General features: G+C 43.5%; 1 protein-coding gene across 7 annotated transcripts in view; it reads left to right on the top strand.

Moving 5' to 3' along the window:
- mfsd13al (major facilitator superfamily domain containing 13a-like) overlaps positions 1-20130 on the top strand; it is a 35044-nt gene that overhangs the window by 11129 nt on the left and 3785 nt on the right. For 2 of the 7 annotated variants that reach the window (XM_069905600.1, XM_069905602.1), the window contains exons 1-6: positions 177-475; positions 984-1220; positions 4082-4810; positions 12676-12830; positions 15119-15202; positions 17005-17148. In XM_069905600.1, coding sequence (XP_069761701.1) covers positions 1065-1220; positions 4082-4810; positions 12676-12830; positions 15119-15202; positions 17005-17148 — 1268 coding nt within the window. In that variant the 5' untranslated portion in view covers positions 177-475; positions 984-1064. Of the gene's footprint in view, positions 1-175; positions 490-983; positions 1221-4081; positions 4811-12675; positions 12831-15118; positions 15203-17004; positions 17149-20130 lie in introns of those variants that run through there. The other 5 variants (XM_069905601.1, XM_069905599.1, XM_069905606.1 and 2 more) reach the window with 5 other exon arrangements.

The raw sequence follows: 20130 nt of genomic DNA on the forward strand, positions 1-20130 counted from the left end.
ACTTCTCATGCATTCTTTTTCTTTCTTGTTGTAAGGTGGTTTATTGAAGGGCCCGCCCTGTGATGCTGCCGCGAAACAAGGAATTTCCTGGTTGGTAACATGGGCTGTCATTTCCCGCGACCAGAGTCAACATTGCAGGAGCAGTCGCTTCAAACACAACCACGTGACGCGGTCGCCGGCTTCGCGCCGCCTCATTTGCTGGATGTGCTGTCTCCCGCTCTTTGGGACAGCCAATCGCAGAGCAGGACGAGACGAGCCCGCGCTTCCGGTGTCGTGTCGTCAGGATCTAGAGGCTGCAGTTGGAAATATTGTTGCCGCGCGTCGATACAAAGTGACGGTTCTCCCTCTCTCCCTCGGCCGCACGTCAGCGGCGCTCCCTCGTCACCGATCCAAATGTGCGAGGCCGTCCGGCCCTTCCATTCGCTTCTAGCTCTCGGGAGATTCCTTCCGGCCGCCAACTCCCAGTCAAGCTGAGGTATCCAGGATCGGGTTAGTGGGGAACGCACGGTCCAGAAGGGGAGGGAGCGCCACACGGCCCGGGGAAGGAGGTCAGGTCAGAGAGGGAGGGAGCGCCGCACGGTCCGGCGAGGGAGCTGTCAGGTCGGAGGGAGGGAGGAGTCAGGTAGGAGGGGGAGGGAGCGTCGCACGGTCTGGGGAGGGTCTCAGGTAGGAGGGGGAGGGAGCGCCACACAGCCCGGAGGGGGAGATGCCATTAGGTCCAGGAAAGATCCTCTGAGATAGTGACTTCCAGGAACAAACCTAAGACGTTCTACTCTGCAGCATCTTGTAGAGCTGCCACCTGAGGTCTGAACTCGACATCAGACTGTGAGGCAGGACTTGCTCTTCAGTAGCCCCCCCACCCCGACGAACATTTGGTTCTCTCCACTCCTCCTTGGTCACTATTAGTAGTTTGGGAGTTTTTCTGTGCTTTAATTTCAGATTATTTTGAGGTTCATTTGAAAATTGTGTTTATTTCCTCTCAGGGCTGTGAAATCAGAACTGACGATTGGGTGGAAGGTGGGAACAGAAAATCTTTTTGCCTCCAGCTGGGATATTCGTTTCCGATGAAGATGAACTTTCTGGGGATTCACCAAAATGCGTTTACCTATTCCCTCACAACACTAGGCGCTAGTTTAATGAACAACCTCTTTAGCTTCTATTATGTGAAGCTCTTTCTAAATCAGTACAGAATTTCTGAGCGAGACTTTCACCAGGCACAAGTGAGTTGCACATTTCCAGACCTCGCTGTAAAAGGGAATATTTTTGGGCAGTGATTGGATTAAGTTTTGTCACCTGTGGGTACCAGCCTGTGACAGCTACTTCACCCCCAGCTGGTGGAACTGGGTTGAGGCAGAATCGTCACAAATGGCTGCTTCAATCATTTTTTTTTTAAATTTTTTATTTTTCACACCATAAACCACAATGATCAAGATACGTACATTTTCCTTTTCAAATATATAGTGTCATTTTCTCCTCCCCCCCCCCCCCCTTTTTACTCTCGTTACATGTCTTCATCTCTCTGCCTGTTTTGTAGTTGTTCTGCAAATTTTCGTGCTTCCTCCGGATCCGAGAATAGTCTATTTTGCTGCCCTGGAATAATTATTTTAAGTACCGCTGGGTACTTTAACATAAATTTATATCCTTTTTTCCATAGGATCGTTTTTGCTGTATTAAACTCCTTCCTCTTCTTCAGGAGTTCAAAACTTATGTCTGGATAGAAAAAAAATTTTTGACCTTTGTATTCCAGTGGCTTTTTGTCTTCTCTTATTTTCTTCATTGCTTTCTCCAATATATTTTCTCTTGTTGTATATCTTAAGAATTTTACTAAAATGGATCTTGGTTTTTGCTGTGTCTGTGGTTTCGAGGCTAATGTTCTGTGTGCCCTTTCTATTTCCATTTCTTCCTGTAATTCTGGTCTTCCTCGGACCCTGGGGATCCAATCTTTTATAAATTCTCTCATATTCTTGCCTTCTTCATCTTCCTTAAGGCCCACTATCTTTATATTATTTCTTCTATTATAATTTTCCATTATATCTATCTTCTGAGCTAACAGCTCTTGTGTCTCTTTAACTTTTTTATCAGATTCTTCTAATTTCTTTTTTAAGTCCTCTACTTCCATTTCTACGGCTGTTTCTCGTTCTTCCACCTTGTCCACTCTTTTTCCTATATCTGACATGACCATCTCTATTCTATTCATTTTTTCTTCTGCACTTTTAATTCTTCTTTTTATTTCACTAAATTCTTGTAATTGCCATTCTTTTACTGATTCCATATATTCTTTAAAAAAAATATATCCATTGTTTTGCCTTTCCCTTCTTCTTCCATTTCTCTATGTTCTTCTTCTTCTTCTTCTTCCTTTGGGTTGGTCATCTGTTGTTTCCTTGTTTTCTTTTTACTCTCTTCTTTCTTGTTCTCGTTGTTTTCTATGTTCTCTTCCTGTTGTTGTGTTGTAGCTGTCATTCTCAGCTGTGGAGATCGACTCCTCAGCTGTTCCCCCCCTCCCGTCAGTGTTTTTTTTTCATGCGCAGTTGCGCACTTTTACTTGGCTCCGCGAGCCATTTTTGTAGTCCCGAGCTCGGGACTTCCACTGACCTTAGGGAGCAGGCTTCTCTCTCCGCGGTGGGCCTCCTCGGACAGGTAAGGCCTTCACCTTCTTCTTCCAACGTTCTTTCTTCTTCTCTTCTTCCCTTTGCTTTCAACTTTTATTTCTTCGCTGCCATTTTCTTCCCACCTTTACTTTTACTTTGTTTTAATTTTTATTCTTGTACTTTTGTGTTTTGTGTATTTTTTAAAAACTTTTCTGGAGAGGGCTGGAGTTCCCTGACCGGCCACTACTCCATCACGTGACTCCTCCTGCTTCAATCATTGAGGTCATTCTGGCTCCCTCTCATCTACCAGTGCGAGGTCACAAATCCCAAGGATTTTGCTGCAGGCTCCACACAAGACCATGAGTTGCAGAGAGTTATGTACGCATTTCAGGCCAACATGCAAACAGCCTCCTCCCTATCAACTCTGTTTATACCTCCCATTGTCTCTGGAGCCCTGCTGAGATATTGAAGGTGTTTCCCATCCCATTCACCTCATTATACCTGTGCTAACTCTGTGAAATGCATGTCTTTCTTTATCTTCCTTTTCCCTGAAGTCCTCTTCAAATGTACTTTGCTCACTTCAAAGTTCTTGTTGGGTCTTCTGCAAACTATCAACTCTGTGCATAACTCTCGCTGCCTCACCACCAAAGTTGCTAATATAGTAAGGGACCCATTCCCACCCTGCTCTTACACATTCTTCCTTTAGTGACGCAGAACGTACGTGTGTTTAAAAACTCGAACTTGCGGAATTGAGGACTGTTTCTTTCCTGCTGTTATCAGACTCTTAAATGGACCCCTTCTCGGTAAAAGATGACACCCCTGCATTGTTTATTCTTTTTTGTAACCTGCTCTCTCTGACTTGCTGTTTCATTGTTGTACGACTAGCTGTGTCTGGGTGTAGGTTGACTATGTATAGACGTGTGTAAAAGTTGATACTATGTAAACGTGGACCCCCCCACCCCCCCTCACAATTTTTGGCCCTGGCCAATGGAGCTCCCGATGACTTGACTGCAGATTCTTACCCGAGCTCCCCACACCCCGGCTTTGGTCTCTCTCCTAGGCTCCGGCCACCCGACCGCCCATCTGGGATCCCGATGCCCTGACCATGGATCCTCGCTCTAGCCACCCTCCCATCTGAGCTCCCGAAACCACGGCCACCCACCGATGCGAGCTCCCGATGCCCTGGCTGCCCACCTGCCTGTCTGAGCTCCTGAGGCCTTGGCCTTGGATTCTCTGCTAGGCTCCGGCCACCCGACTGCCCATATGGGATCCTGACGCCCCGAATGACACAGGTACTTATTGTGGTCAAAAGTAGTAAACATGTAATAATCATTCCCCTAAATTTTACCCTAAAAATTGGTCCACAAAATTTGACTTATTACACGCATATATATGGTAATTTGCATCGCACTGATTTTCACGGTATTGTGGGATGATTTAATTTGACTAGTTGCATTCCAGGTGGTGAATGTTTCTCTCTCTCTCTCCTGAAGGTGGTCTTCATGATATGGAATGCCTTGAACGATCCCCTCTTCGGCTACTTGCAGGACAACTCCCAGCTTCCATGCTGTTCCAAGCGCCGTCTCTCCATCCTCTACGGTGCTCCATTTTACGCCATCACTTTTCTGTTGCCGTGGTTCCCCTGGCGGGGCTATCAGGAAGGCGACTGGCTCTGCGGCCTCCATCTGATCGTTGCCCTGTGCGCCTTCGACGGGATGCTGACCTTCGTACTCCTGGCCCAGTGCTCGCTGTTCGCCGAGATCTCGACCAGGCATGACAACCGGCTGAGGCTTATCAAATACAACCAGATGGCCTCGTTGGTCGGCTCCTCTGGGGTCCTGTTCTGCGGTCTAGTCTCCACCAACATGGAAAACTTCTTCAACTTCCAGTTGTTCATGATGGTCACCGCAGTGACGGCCTTCACCTGCATGCATTACACAGGGCTGCACAGTGTGAGTCAGTACGAGCAGGGCGAGAAGTCTGCGCGGGACAAAGCGCAGCATGAGGCTGACCTCTCCTGGACCTCCATCTTCAACCTGACCAAACAAATCGTCACCCAGCGAGACTTCCTGCTCTTTGTTATGATGAACTTCTTACAGGTTTTCCACCTGGCCTTCCTCAACAACTTCATGCTGATTTTTGCTGACCACCTCATCCCCCCGGATGTGCTCCCATCCTTTGTAAAGAGTATCATGTATGGAGCTGGATTTATCTTCCCTCAGGTAATCCTCCCTCCAGGTCCACACCCCTTTCTGCTGAAGGCAGCTTACTTCACATAAAAGCACAATGCTGGAGAAACTTGGCAGGTCAAACAGCAAAGATGGAGACACGTCGTTTCAAGCTTGAGCCCTTCATCAAGGCACAAGCATAGTGTAGGCAGAGGCCACTAAGAAAATTTCGGACTTGAGCCCTTCATGTAGGCAGAGTCCCCACATATCAGAGGAACAGCAGCTCGTAATCCAACATCGCCATCTCTTTTTTTTTTTTTTTTTTTTTTTTATTTAAATTTTTTATTTTTCACACCATAAATCACAATAGCCATGATATACACTTTTTCTTTTCCACACATTTACAGTGACTTTTTCTCCCTCCCCCCTCCCTCCTCCCAAGCCACCCCCCCATCCCCCCCCCCCTCTCATCCATTTTAGTTATACAATCTAGGTTGCATTAATTCAGTTAGACAATGTTGTCATTCAACAAAAATACACCAGAAATTCTACTGAGTCCATTCTTTTCTTCTCTTCTCCTTCCATCAACTTAGGTAATGTTTGTTCCCGGTAGGTTTTCGCTATTGTATTTAATGTAAGGCTCCCATACTTGTTCGAATATTTCAATATTATTTCTTAAACTATATGTTATTTTTTCTAATGGAATACATTTATTCATTTCTATATACCATTGTTGTATTTTCAAATTATCTTCCAATTTCCAGGTTGACATAATACATTTTTTTGCTACAGCTAGGGCTATCTTAACAAATCTTTTTTGTGCATCCTCCAAGTCAATTCCAAATTCTTTATTTTTTATGTTACTTAGGAGAAAGATCTCTGGATTCTTTGGTATATTGTTTTCTGTTATTTTATTTAATATCTGATTGAGATCATCCCAAAATTTTTCTACTCTCTCACATGTCCAGATTGCATGAATTGTTGTTCCCCTTTCTTTTTTACATCGAAAACATCTATCAGATACTGTTGGGTCCCATTTATTTAACTTTTGCGGTGTAATGTATAGTCTGTGTAACCAATTATATTGTATCATACGCAGCCTCGTATTTATTGTATTTCTCATCGTTCCAGAGCATAACTTCTCCCATGTTTCCTTTTTTATCTTTATATTTAAATCTTGTTCCCATTTTTGTTTAGTTTTACCATTTGTTTCCTCATTTTCCTTTTCTTGCAGTTTAATATACATATTTTTTATAAATCTTTTGATTAATATTGTATCTGTAATCACATATTCAAGGTTACTTCCCTCTGGTAAACTCAAGTTGCTTCCTAATTTATCTTTCAAGTAGGATCTCAGTTGGTAATATGCCAGCGCTGTATCTCCCGTTATATTGTACTTATCTCTCATTTGTTCAAAGGATAAGAATCTACTTCCTGAAAAACAATTTTCTATTCTTTTAATCCCTTTTTTTTCCCATTTTCTAAAGGCAAGGTTGTCTATTGTAAAAGGGAGTAGCTTATTTTGCGTCAATATTAGTTTTGGTATTTGGTAATTTATTTTATTTCTTTCTACATGAATCTTCTTCCATATATTGAGGAGATGGTGTAATACTGGAGAAGTTCTATGTTGTACCAATTTTTCGTCCCATTTATATAATATGTGTTCAGGTATCTTTTCCCCTATTTTATCTAATTCTAGTCTCGTCCAGTCTGGTTTTTCCCTTGTTTGATAAAAATCTGATAGGTACCTTAATTGTGCGGCTCTATAATAATTTTTGAAGTTTGGCAATTGTAAGCCTCCTTGTTTATACCATTCTGTTAATTTGTCTAGTGCTATCCTCGGTTTCCCCCCTCTCCATAAAAATCTCCTTATTATTTTCTTTAACTCTTTGAAGAATTTTTCTGTCAGTTGTATTGGCAATGCCTGAAATAAGTATAGTATCCTTGGAAAAATGTTCATTTTAATACAGTTTATCCTTCCTATCAGTGTTAGTGGTAGCTCTTTCCAATGCTCTAAATCGTCCTGTAATTTTTTCATTAGTGGATTGTAATTGAGTTTATATAATTGGCCTAGATTTTTGTTTATTTGCACACCTAGGTATCTTATTGCCTGCGTTTGCCATCTGAATGGGGATTCCTCCTTAAATTTTGAGAAATCCGCGTTATTCATAGGCATTGCTTCACTTTTATTTACGTTTATCTTGTATCCCGACACTTCTCCATATTCCTTCAATTTCCTATATAGTTCTTTTATTGATAGTTCTGGTTCTGTTAAGTACACTATCACATCATCCGCAAACAGACTGATTTTATATTCCCTGTCTTTTATTTTTATTCCTTTTATATTATTATCTCTTCTTATCGATTCTGCTAGTGGTTCTATAGCTAGCGCAAACAATAATGGTGATAGTGGGCATCCCTGCCGCGTTGACCTGCTTAAGTTAAATTGCTTTGATACATGTCCATTTACTGTCACTTTCGCTAACGGTCCCTTATATAATGCTTTAATCCAATTAATATACTTCTCCGGTAAACTGAATTTTTGCAATACTTTGAACAAGTAATTCCATTCTACTCTGTCGAAGGCCTTCTCTGCGTCTAAAGCAACTGCTACTGCCGGTGCTTTATTTCCTTCTACTGCATGAATTAAGTTAATAAATTTACAAATATTGTCTGTTGTGCGTCTTTTTTTGATAAATCCAGTTTGGTCTAAATTTACCATTTTCGGTACCTGTTCTGCTAATCTGTTCGCTAATAGTTTAGCTATTATCTTATAATCTGTGTTTAGCAAAGATATTGGTCTATATGACGCTGGTGAGAGTGGATCTTTCCCTTGTTTTAGTATCACTGTAATTATTGCTGTTTTACATGAATCTGGTAAGTTTTGTGTCTCATCAATTTGGTTGATTACATCCAGGAGGGGCGGTATTATTAGGTCTTTAAATGTTTTGTAGAATTCTATTGGGAGTCCATCCTCTCCTGGTGTCTTATTATTTGGTAAATTTTTTATTATCTCTTGTATTTCTACTGTTCCAAATGGTTCTGTTAATTTATTTTGTTCCTCTATTTGTAGTTTTGGTAGTTCAATTTTAGTCAAAAATTCATCTATTTTCCCTTCTTTCCCTTCGTTTTCGGTTCGGTATAATTGTTCATAGAATTCTCTGAAGTTTTCCTTAATTTCTTTTGGATTATATGTAATTTGTTTGTCTTTTTTCCTTGTTGCCAATACCATTTTCTTAGTTTGCTCTGTCTTAAGCTGCCATGCTAGGATTTTGTGTGTTTTTTCCCCTAGTTCATAATATTTCTGTTTTGTCTTCATTATATTCTTCTCCACCTTATATGTTTGTAATGTTTCATATTTTATTTTTTTATCAGCCAATTCTCTTCTTTTGGTTGTATCTTCCTTTATTGCTAATTTTTTTTCTATGTTTATTATTTCCCTTTCCAACTGCTCTGTTTCCTGATTATAGTCCTTCTTCATCTTGGTTGCATAACTTATTATTTGCCCTCTAATGAATGCTTTCATTGCGTCCCATAGTATAAACTTATCTTCCACTGATTCCGTATTTACTTCAAAGTACATTTTTAATTGTTTTTCAATAAATTCTCTAAAATCCTGTCTTTTAAGTAGCATGGGGTTTAATCTCCATCTATACATTCTTGGAGGGATGTCTTCTAGCTCTATTGCCAATAACAGGGGTGAGTGGTCCGATAATAGTCTAGCTTTATATTCCGTTTTCCTAACTCTCCCTTGTATGTGGGCTGATAACAGGAATAGGTCTATCCTTGAGTATGTTTTATGTCTAGTCGAGTAGTATGAGTATTCCTTTTCTTTTGGGTTTTGTTTCCTCCATATGTCCACAAGTTTCATTTCTTGCATTGATTTAATTATAAATTTGGTTACTTTGTTCTTCCTGTTAATTTTTTTCCCCGTTTTATCCATATTTGGATCCAAATTCAGATTGAAATCCCCTCCTATTAGTATGTTCCCTTGCATATTAGCTACCTTCAAAAAGATATCTTGCATAAACTTTTGATCTTCTTCGTTAGGTGAGTATATATTAAGTAGATTCCAAAGCTCTGAATAAATCTGACATTTTATCATAACATATCTCCCTGCTGGATCTATTATTTCCTCTTCTATTTTAAATGGCACATTTTTGCTAATTAATATAGCCACTCCTCTTGCTTTTGAATTGTACGATGCTGCTGTTACATGTCCTACCCAATCTCTCTTTAATTTCTTGTGCTCCAATTCAGTTAAATGTGTTTCTTGGACAAATGCTATATCTATTTTTTCCTTTTTCAGTAAATTTAGTAGTTTCTTCCTTTTAATTTGGTTATGTATTCCATTAATATTTAGAGTCATATAGTTCAGCGTAGCCATTTTATATTTTGTTTATCTTCTCTTTCCGTTTTTCCATCATTACCTTTCCTCCTTTTCCATTTCTGTTTTCTTATTTTCAACTCTTTACCAGACAACATTCCTACAACATCCAACATTTTCCTTATTCTCCTATTTCTATCTTCTTTATCCCCAATCTCCCCTTCCCCTCCTGAGTTGCCCTTTATCCCTTGTCGGACAACCACATCTCCCCTCTCCATTTGGATTTGCGAATCCACTCGCAAGCGTCAACTGATTTTGCAGTGACCGCTCTTTTCCCCCCACCCAGCCCCCCCCAGAAAAGATTTCGTTTTTTATATGTCACAAAGGTCACTCTTTTAGTTCCCTCCTTATTCTCTCTATTCCATTACCTTCCCTTATTAATTCTTGTCTATACTTTCTATGTTTTCCTCTAATTACAGATACTTTCACATATGCCCATTGTCTCTATTCACTCTTATACCTCTTTACCCGCATACATATCAATCGTGGTCATTTTTACCCTCCTTACCCGTCTTCATCCCTCAGTCTATTTTTGTCTTTACCCACATACATATCAATCGTGATAATTTTTGCTCTCATTACCCGTCTTCATCCCTCAGTCTATTTTTGTAATTGTTCTGCAAATTTTCGTGCTTCTTCTGGATCCGAGAATAGTCTGTTTTGTTGTCCTGGAATAAATATTTTCAATACCGCAGGATGCTTCAGTGTAAATTTATATCCTTTCTTCCATAAAATCGCTTTTGCTGCATTGAACTCTTTTCTCTTCTTTAGGAGTTCAAAGCTTATATCTGGATAAATGAAGATTTTTTGCCCTTTATACTCCAGTGGTTTGTTGCCCTCTCTTACTTTTTCCATTGTCTTCTCCAGTACCTTTTCTCTTGTAGTATATCTTAGGAATTTTACTACAATAGATCTTGGTTTTTGTTGTGGTTGTGGTTTAGGGGCCAATGCTCTATGTGCCCTTTCTATTTCCATTTCTTGCTGTAGTTCTGGACATCCTAGGGCCTTAGGGATCCATTCTTTTATAAACTCCCTCATATTCTTGCCTTCTACATCTTCCTTAAGGCCCACTATCTTTATGTTATTTCTTCTGTTATAATTTTCCATTATATCTATTTTTTGGGCTAGTAATTCTTGTGTCTCTTTAGTTTTTTTATTAGATTCCTCCAATTTCTTTTTTAAGTCTTCTACCTCCATTTCTGCTGCTATTGCCCGTTCTTCCATCTTGTCCATTTTTTTCCCCATTTCTGTTAAGGTCATATCCATTTTATTTATTTTCTTTTCTGTGTTGTTTATTCTTCTTCTTAAATCATTGAATTCCTGTGTTTGCCATTCTTTAAATGACTCCATGTATCCTCTAACAAGAGCAAGTACCTCCTTTACCTTGCCTCTCTTTTCTTCTTCTATTTCACCATACTCTTCCTCTTCTTCTTCCTCTGGGTTGACCATCTGTTGTTTCTTTGCTGCCCTTTCCTCCTCTTCTATCTTGTTTCTATTGTCTTCTGTGGTCTCTTCTTGCTGCAGGTGTTCTGCAGCTGTCGTTGCCGGCTGTGGAGATCGACTCCCCAGCTGGTCCCCCCTCCCGTCGGTGTGTTTTTTTGTATGCGCATCGCGCATGCGCGAGGAGTCGCGCATGCGCGGTTGCGCACTTTTACTCGGCTCTGTGAGCCATTGTTGTAGTTCTTTTTCTACCGACCTGAGGTAGTGGGGTCTTCTCTCCACAGCGGGCCTCTTCGGACAGGTAAGGCCTTCACCTTTTTCCTTCGTTGTCTTCTCTTCCTCTCTTCTTTCCGTTGATTTTGATTTTTCTCCTTTTGTCTCCATCTTCTTTCCACCTTTATACTCACTTTTCTTTAACTTGTATTTCTGTGCCTTTGTATTTTCTCTTGTTTTTCCCGACTTTTCTGGAGAGGGCTGGAGTTCACCGTCCGGCCACTACTCCATCACGTGACTCCTCTCCAACATCGCCATCTCCAGTTCTGTTCCCCCTTCCCCCCCCCCCCATCTTTCCCTTTGTCTCCTTCCTCTAGTTCCTGCTTTCACAGAGCCAAAAACAAGAGCCCATCAGTCTCTGCCTTAAATACGCCCAATGACCCGGCCTCCACAACCGCCTGTCGCAACAATCTGATCCACTGACGTGCCAGTTAATGAAGAAATCGAGGGGTGTGTAGTTAACCAGGAATCATGGCTTTTATTAGTAGAAACTCAGTAATACCATAATGAATGATAATGGGTACATACACAGTTATAATCAAGGGGAGTGTCTTTAGTGGTAAAGATAAATACACGTCAATAGAGTAGACTAAGCACAGCGAAAGACTGACAGATTTCACAGATTCACTGCCCTCAGCTGGGGGAAAAAAAATCCTTTGCATCTGTGTTCTAAGTGGATGCCCTTCAATCCTGATACACGACGATTACTCAGTAAAATGATTATTCCATTATTTCCTCTGGACCATTGTACAGGTACTCCCCAACTTTACGACTGTATGGGACTGAGGGATTGGTTGTATCTTGGAATGGACGTAAGTCGGAATTCTGCCCGCACGTGGAATACCGAAGTCTTAAAGCAAGCTTTTTAGTTAAATCTTTTCTCATTTTAGGTTTATGTTGTATTTGACAAACTATAACAGGGATACAGAGCACGTAGCAGCTAAAATATCTGTCCTTAGCTTGTTAGTCGGTGTCCTGAGGTCCATAGGCTGGACACGGCCATCTTGATTCCTGTGCACATTGACGAGTCTTAGGTTGGCTCATGCACGGAGGGTTTGCGTATTGGGAGTTCAGTTGGTGCATACGCGAGAGTTAAGGACACAAATTCAATATCGTCAGGGTGTGTAATTCGCCCATGCACCAACTGAGCTCCCAATACACGAACCCATCGCGTATGCATGCGCACAGGAACCAAGATGACCGCACCCAGCCTATAGAGCCCAGGATGCTGACTAACAAGGTAAGGACGCACATTTTGGCTCTTTCAGTTTGTTAAAAACAACATAAACTGCATAAATTTTATATTTTTTCTTATATAATTTAAAAAAACTCAGTTGTATGTGCTGATGGACGTAAAGTCATGTAGGTAATAAGTCGAGGAGTTCCTGTATATTTGCTTTAAACAAAACATAATTCTTCTTATCCTTGGATAAACACACCATGTTATGCTAAATCATTTTAAGTTTGTTACGTGTGCTGGGATACAATGAAAAGGTTATTCTTTGTGTGATGCAGCAAGTTTATTCATTGATAAGTATAGCAGAATAAAATGCATTAGTGAGAGCAGAGTTACCAAGAGATCAATTTGAACAAAGGAAGGACAACATTGTTTTATGAGCTGCAGGAAAGAAACTGCTTGTGGGCCCTGATTTCACACTCCTGAGACTTCCTGGGAGAGGAGAGTGTGACTGGGGTGAGGCGAGACCTTTAAAGTGTTGCTTGCTTTTCTGGGCCATTGGGAAGGGTTGAGGGAGGGGAGCGGGGTTTGTGACTTCTTAATGGTGGCCAACATTGAATGTGTTCTCTCCTCTCTTCCCAGCTCTTGGTTCTCAGCGGCCAATCACTGCTGAGGAAGTTTGGCTATTACAAAATCATTCTCTTTAGTTTCTATCTGGAGCTGTTGAGCGCAGGAATCGTGCTGTTTTTTGGCCCAACTCACTACAACCTGTTGTCTCTCTTCCTCGTTGGAAACATGTGAGTCTCGGGATACCTCGATTTCCTGTGAGCAGTGCTATGTTGGATTTATAATCCAGAAGTCAGGCCTGTTGATCCATAAGCAAGAGTTCAAATCTCTGTCATGGCTATCAGGGAAGTCAAAGTGGGGTGAAATAATTTAGTTGCCTCTTCCTGATCCTGGTTAAAGGGTCTCCTCTGGACCCTTTGTGTCAGTGCTCCACATTCCTGGTGATCCACCAATTACTTCTTAGTCACAGAGCTGCACTGGATGGAAACAGGCTCTTCTCTGACCATTGAGCCTAACCAGACTAACCCCACTTGCCTGCTTTGTTTTCCTCTTCCCCCACCCTGCCAGACGCTCCCTGATTGCTGAATATTTATAACATATTCTGCTTTTTTGTCTTTCCCTTTCCCAGTTGCCCGGTCTCCTATTACAGCCTTGGACAATTATTTTCACTGACCACTATGCAACCAGTTTTGAAGCCATCTTCGGACATACCAATTGTATCAACTACATTCACTTCCAAATCATTTTTTTTTAAAATTTTTCACACTATAAACCACATTGATCAAGAAACATACATTTTCCTTTTCAAATATATACAGTGTCGTTTTCTCCCCCCCCCTCTTCCCATCCCACCCTCCTTACCTCCCCTCCCATTCATTTAAAGTTCAGAATCTAAGATACATTAAACCCGTCAAACAATGTTGTCACTCAATAAAAATAAACAAGAAATTCCACTGAGTCAATTCTTTTCATTCCCTTCTCCTTCTGTCATTTTAGGTGGTAGATGTCCCCGGTAGGTTTTCTCTATTGTGTTTCATGTATGGCTCCCATATTTGTTCAAATATTTCAATATTATTTCTTAAATTATATGTTATTTTTTCTAATTGAATACATTTATTCATTTCTATATACCATTGTTGTATTCTCAAGTTATCTTCTAATTTCCAGGCTGACATAATACATTTTTTTGCTACAGCTAGGGCTATCCTAACAAATCTTTTTGTGCACCATCCAAATCGAGTCCAAATTCTTTGTTTTTTATGTTACTTATGAGGAAGATCTCTGGGTTTTTTTGGTATATTGCTTTTTGTGATTTTATTTAATATCTGGTTTAGATCTTCCCAAAATTTTTTCACTTTCTCACATGTCCAGATTGCATGAATTGTTGTTCCCATTTCCTTTTTACATCTGTCAGATACTGTTGGGTCCCAATTATTTAACTTTTGAGGTGTAATATATAGCCTGTGTATCCAGTTATATTGTATCATAAGTAACCTCGTATTTATTGTATTTCTCATCGTTCCTGAGCATTACTTCTCCCATGTTTCCTTCTTTATCTTTATGTTTAGATCTTGTTCCCATTTTTGTTTAGTTTTACCATTTGTTTTCCTCATTCTCCTTTTCTCACTTAATGTAGATGACAGACTGGTTCCCCAGCATTGATTCGCATGGCCCATCACTGGTCACAGGCCTCTAATCTGGAAAATAGCCCCCAAAGACCTCTCCCTGTCTTTGAGTCACGCATCAAATTGATGGGCGCACCTTTGATCCCACGTCCTCTAACCTTTGGAACAAGGGCTCCTGACAAACACCTTGCTCAAGTCCACATAGACAATGTCTGCCACTCTGCCCTCATCAATCCTATTTTGGGAGATAACATGGCTTTGTGTGTGGGGGACTATCCCTAATTCATGGCCAATAAACCCAGCATCTTCTCACCACTTGTAAGGTTTCCCAGCCTGCAGTTCCTTGGCTTATCTCTACTGTCATTAAAGACACAACAGTTGCCATCCTTCAGTTTGTCGATGCCTCACCTGTAGCTAGAGATGTAGGTACATTGGCTGGAGCTCCTGCAATCTCCTCCCTCGCTTCCCATAACATCCATGGGTCAGGCCTAGAGATTTCTACACTTTAACGTGCTCCAATTCCACCTTCTCTTCAGGATATCATTGCTCCTTGCCCCGAGCTCCTGAAACAGGCGTAGGTGTCAACCATCTGTCCCATCGAGCCTGCCCTGCTGTTGGGCTTGGGTCCACTGACCGACTGTTTCTGTAAGCGACCTAGTCTTGTTTACATTCCGTGAGGCCGCCCTCTACTGCTTCCAATCCAAGAAAGAATTCCCGAGTGGGCGGCTGTGGTTTATGAGGAGGTGGGGGTCTGCATACGCGATGAACTGTGTGGGATGAGAAAGTCATGAATTCCAGTTACAGTTTGTGTCTGAGTATAGGGCTGGAAGTCACTCTGAGCTGATGTTGGAGAGCCTCCTCATCTGACCCTGTGTCCACATTCCCTCTGCCAGGGTGATGGTCTCTGCCATATTCAGCCTCTTCAACCTGCCTTTGGCTGATATCATCGACAGTGACTTTCAAAAATATAAACGCAGGTAAGGCTTGGCTTCACAATCTGCTCAGAAATGCTTCATGGACCAGGGTAGACATTGCAATGGTCTAGAGCAACCATTCTCAACCTTTTTGGGCTATGGTCCCCTTACAACCTTCTTGAAGTTTCTGGGCCCCCTTCCCTGTGAAGCCGTCAAGTTTTGGTTTCTTCCGTACTTCTCTCCTACCGACCACACAAAATCTATTTTGTGATTTCAGTCTGTGACCCCCCCCCCCCCCCCCACCTCTTCCTTGAAGAATGGCTGGTACAGAACATTGGGATGACTGACCGAACCCATCTTGTCATGTGTAAACAGCTAGCAGGTTGGGTACCGTCCATGGGAAGAAATGGTCATTGTTTTGAGTTGGGACCTTTTATTGAGACTAAAGTGGGAAGGGAAGATATCACCTCCTATGGTAAGGTGATGGGGTGTGGTCAGACGGTGGGAGAGATAAGTAAAACGTGTCTGCATACACGGTGGTTGAAGTAAAATCCCATGATGCTGGAGAAACTCAGCAGGTCAAACAGTGTCCTATATACAGCAAAGATAAAGGCACAGAACCAACATTTCGGGCTTGAGCCCTTCAAGGTGTGAGCAAATTGCTGGCAGGTGCCCACTCAAAATCCTGTCACCTCCCCTGTGAAACAATCTAACGTAACAAATGACTTTGTTAGTACATTTGGATCATTACAAAATGGTCCATCCATAAAACAAAGTAATTCAACTCAACAAGATGCTCAACCAGAGGAACTCCATGGATCGAGCAGCATCAGTGGGGAGGAAGGGAAAATAATGGTTAATGCTTCTGGTCTGAGCCCTTCTCCGAGTCGAGAGACGATCTTTAGCGTTGGTAAAGGGTTCTGACCCCAAACTGCAGCCATTCCTCATCTCCCTCTGACACTGCTTGACCCACTGAGTTATTTTGTGTGATGTATTGGTTAATTTGGGGTAGAGGGTGTGTGTGTTTTTCCCTTTGCCTGTTGGAACAGGCCATTCAGCTCATCAAGTCCATGCTGATCCAGATTATACCCCCACTGTAACCTATTCCCTCCCATTCTTTTCCCACCCACCCACGTCAGGGGTTAATTAACCAACCAATCTGCATGACTTCGGAATTTTAATTTAAAAAAAAACTTTTAAATTTAGCCATCAACACGGTAACAGGCCCTTCTGGCCCTTGAGCCTGTGCCGCCCAATTGACCTGCAATCCCTGTGGGAGGAAATTGGAGCACCCAAACAGGGAGGGGAAGCTCGAGGTGACCTGAGGACACCTCATTCTGCATTCCATTGGTGGCCACACTCTCCTGTGAGGATGGAGGAGGCTGAGCCGCTGGGCATTTAATGATCACCTCCTCCAGCACTTGGTGGTGTGGGGAAACTTCGGGCCAGGTGCTGGGGAAACCTTGAGCCAGGTGCTGGGATGAGTACCTGCTGGGTGACTGAGGGTACTTTCTGTGAGGGTTTGGAAGATCCTGAATGATGTTGGCAGCGCAGACAGAATATTACAGTACAGGCTCTTTGGCCCACGATGCTGTGCTGACGTATATAAACCTACTCAATCTAAACCCTCACACCTAAACCTATTTTTTTCTTACATCCATGTGCCTGTCCAAGAGTCTTTTAAATGTCCCTGTTATTTCAGCTTCCACCCCTGGCATTGCATTCCAGGCACCCACCACTCTCTGAGTAAATAAAACCTACCCTGACGTCTCCCTAGACTTCCCTCCCCTCACCTTGTTCAGACATCCTCTGGTGTTTGCTTTTGTAATCGTTTTTCATTGTAATCGCCTGAGTTGTTCCCACAGATTCCCTCTCTCCTCCATGGTGTTCGGGACCAACGCCCTGTTTACAAAGCCGGCTCAATCTCTTGCTCCGATGCTCGTGGTGACCATCCTTAACCAGTTTGACTACGAGCAGCTGAAGGACAAGTTTACGCTGGCAGACCAAAGGTAAGGACGCACAAGGTCAACAGATCCAAAGGCCAATATTATCAGTAAAATCCAAAATAGGAAATGATCAGCAGGTCAGTCAGCCTGTGAGAAGAGAGAAAAACGCCCAACGTTAAGGAAAATGGTGTTTTGCGTTACTGGTAAGAAGAAATTCTGTCTGGCCCACCAGAAAAATAATCTCACAGTCATGTGGTGTCATGGATGGTCTCTGACAATAAATTTGAAATCTAAAAATAATACTTTAATCATCAATTTTTTTTACCATGTTTTTAGATTCATAATTTCATCTGGCCTCTCAGTTTAATGTAAAATAATTGGGAGATGGGTGGAAATTGTCCCCACAAACTTTCAGAAGAACTTTCAATTCTCCCTCAACCCATTGAATGGATCTTCACTCCCCCCGTCTTGGAAAAGCAGCCAACATATTAAAAGACATCTCTCCACGGCCACATCCATTTCACCTCCCTCCCACCTCCCCCAGTTGGGAAGGTTTTCATGTGAGATTGCGCACCTGCAGATTCTAGGACACTTTTCTACTGATATTGGATTTCTCAATGATCCTCGCACTGGGGCGGAGCCAGGTTCTAACGTTAGGGGGAGTGGGCACATACCAGATGGTGAGTCAGTGGTTGAAAGGCAGGCTGCACTGATTTTTCTGCTGCATTTGTGGGGGGGTGGGTGGGGGGGGGGTGGGAAGAATACACTCAGGAGGAGCAGTCGCTCCCCCCCGCAGCTCTCTCTCCTCTCTCCCCCCGCAGCTCTCTCCTCTCTTCCCCCCGCAGCTCTCTCCTCTCTTCCCCCCGCAGCTCTCTCCTCTCTTCCCCCCGCAGCTCTCTCCTCTCTTCCCCACTGCAGCTCTCTCTCCTCTCTTCCCCCTGCAGCTCTCTCTCCTCTCTTCCCCCCTGCAGCTCTCTCTCCTCTCTTCCCCCCTGCAGCTCTCTCTCCTCTCTTCCCCCCTGCAGCTCTCTCTCCTCTCTTCCCCCCTGCAGCTCTCTCTCCTCTCTTCCCCCCTGCAGCTCTCTCTCCTCTCTTCCCCCCTGCAGCTCTCTCTCCTCTCTTCCCCCCTGCAGCTCTCTCTCCTCTCTTCCCCCCTGCAGCTCTCTCTCCTCTCTTCCCCCCTGCAGCTCTCTCTCCTCTCTTCCCCCCTGCAGCTCTCTCTCCTCTCTTCCCCCCTGCAGCTCTCTCTCCTCTCTTCCCCCCTGCAGCTCTCTCTCCTCTCTTCCCCCCTGCAGCTCTCTCTCCTCTCTTCCCCCCTGCAGCTCTCTCTCCTCTCTTCCCCCCTGCAGCTCTCTCTCCTCTCTTCCCCCCTGCAGCTCTCTCTCCTCTCTTCCCCCCTGCAGCTCTCTCTCCTCTCTTCCCCCCTGCAGCTCTCTCTCCTCTCTTCCCCCCTGCAGCTCTCTCTCCTCTCTTCCCCCCTGCAGCTCTCTCTCCTCTCTTCCCCCCTGCAGCTCTCTCTCCTCTCTTCCCCCCTGCAGCTCTCTCTCCTCTCTTCCCCCCTGCAGCTCTCTCTCCTCTCTTCCCCCCTGCAGCTCTCTCTCCTCTCTTCCCCCCTGCAGCTCTCTCTCCTCTCTTCCCCCCTGCAGCTCTCTCTCCTCTCTTCCCCCCTGCAGCTCTCTCTCCTCTCTTCCCCCCTGCAGCTCTCTCTCCTCTCTTCCCCCCTGCAGCTCTCTCTCCTCTCTTCCCCCCTGCAGCTCTCTCCTCTCTCCCACCCCCACCCCCCCCCCACCCCGCAGCTCTCTCTTCTCTCCCCCCTCCCCATTCCATTTAGGTACACCACTGCCTCGCACTGCTTCCCAGTGGCCACCCATTTCATTTCCCATTCTGACAGGTCTATCCCAGATCTCATACCAGGAGGTCTCTTCACTGAACCTCTCCGTAACTCTGCATAGTTTTCACTGCTGTACTCTGTATGGACTCACTTGCTCAATGACTCACAAAACAAACTTCCTCACTGTCCCTTGATAGACAGGGACTTGGAGTTCAGGTCTTCATTCTCTCATGCAGTACTTGTGAATTACAATTTCTTTCACTCTGCCTTTTTTTCTAGAGTAAAATGACATAAAAATCATGCTCCAAATCTCTCCATGATACCCTCCCCCCCCAACCTGCAGCAATGACCCCTCCCTCCCTGAACATGGTTAGTTCCGTCTCATCCCATTGTGGTTGGCCCCAGGTTCACTCTCCTTCAGCATCTCCGTGCAGGTTGATTGGATAGTTTAGAAGACCAATGGGATGATGGGCTTCATCAGTTGGGGAATTGAGTTTGGGAGTCGAGAGGCCATGTTGCAACACTACAAAACTTTGGTGAGACCACACACAGAGTATTATGTTCAGTTCAGGTGACCTCATTATAGGAAGGCTGTGGAGAGGGTGCAGAGGAGATTTACCAGAATGTTGCCTGGATTGGAAAATAAATCTCTTGAGGGAAGGTTAGCAGAACTGGGACTTTTCTCTTTGGATCATAGAAGGATGAGAGGTGACGATAGAGGTCTACAAGATTCTGAGAGGCATAGATAGGGAGGACAGTCAGCACCTGTTACCCAGGGCAGGAACAGCAAACACCACAGAGGACGTATGTACAAATTGAGGGGAGGGAAGTTTAGGGGAGAGATCAGAGGTAGGTTTTTTTTTTTTACACACAAGAGTTGTGGGGGCCTGGAATACCTTGCCTGGGGTGTTGGTTGAGGCTGGAACATTAGGGATATTTAATCTTAGACAGGCACATGGATGGAAGATAAATAGATGATGGGGTGGGAAGGTTTAGCACTTTTCTTGGTAGGAAACATCGAGGGCTGAAGGGCCTGTACTGTGCTGTTGTGTTTTGTTCTATCTCCTACTTCTGCTTGGTATCGTATATACTGTGTTACAGTTGGGTTTTAGGACCAAATTTTTGGGACAAATTTGGGGGCGGGGGTTGACTATGTATAAATATATATATGGTCTGCTCTTGAAAATGTTGCAATGCTGAAGTCACTGGAAGCA

The sequence above is a fragment of the Narcine bancroftii genome, chromosome 12 (genome assembly GCF_036971445.1).
Source record: "Narcine bancroftii isolate sNarBan1 chromosome 12, sNarBan1.hap1, whole genome shotgun sequence".
NCBI lineage: Eukaryota > Metazoa > Chordata > Chondrichthyes > Torpediniformes > Narcinidae > Narcine > Narcine bancroftii.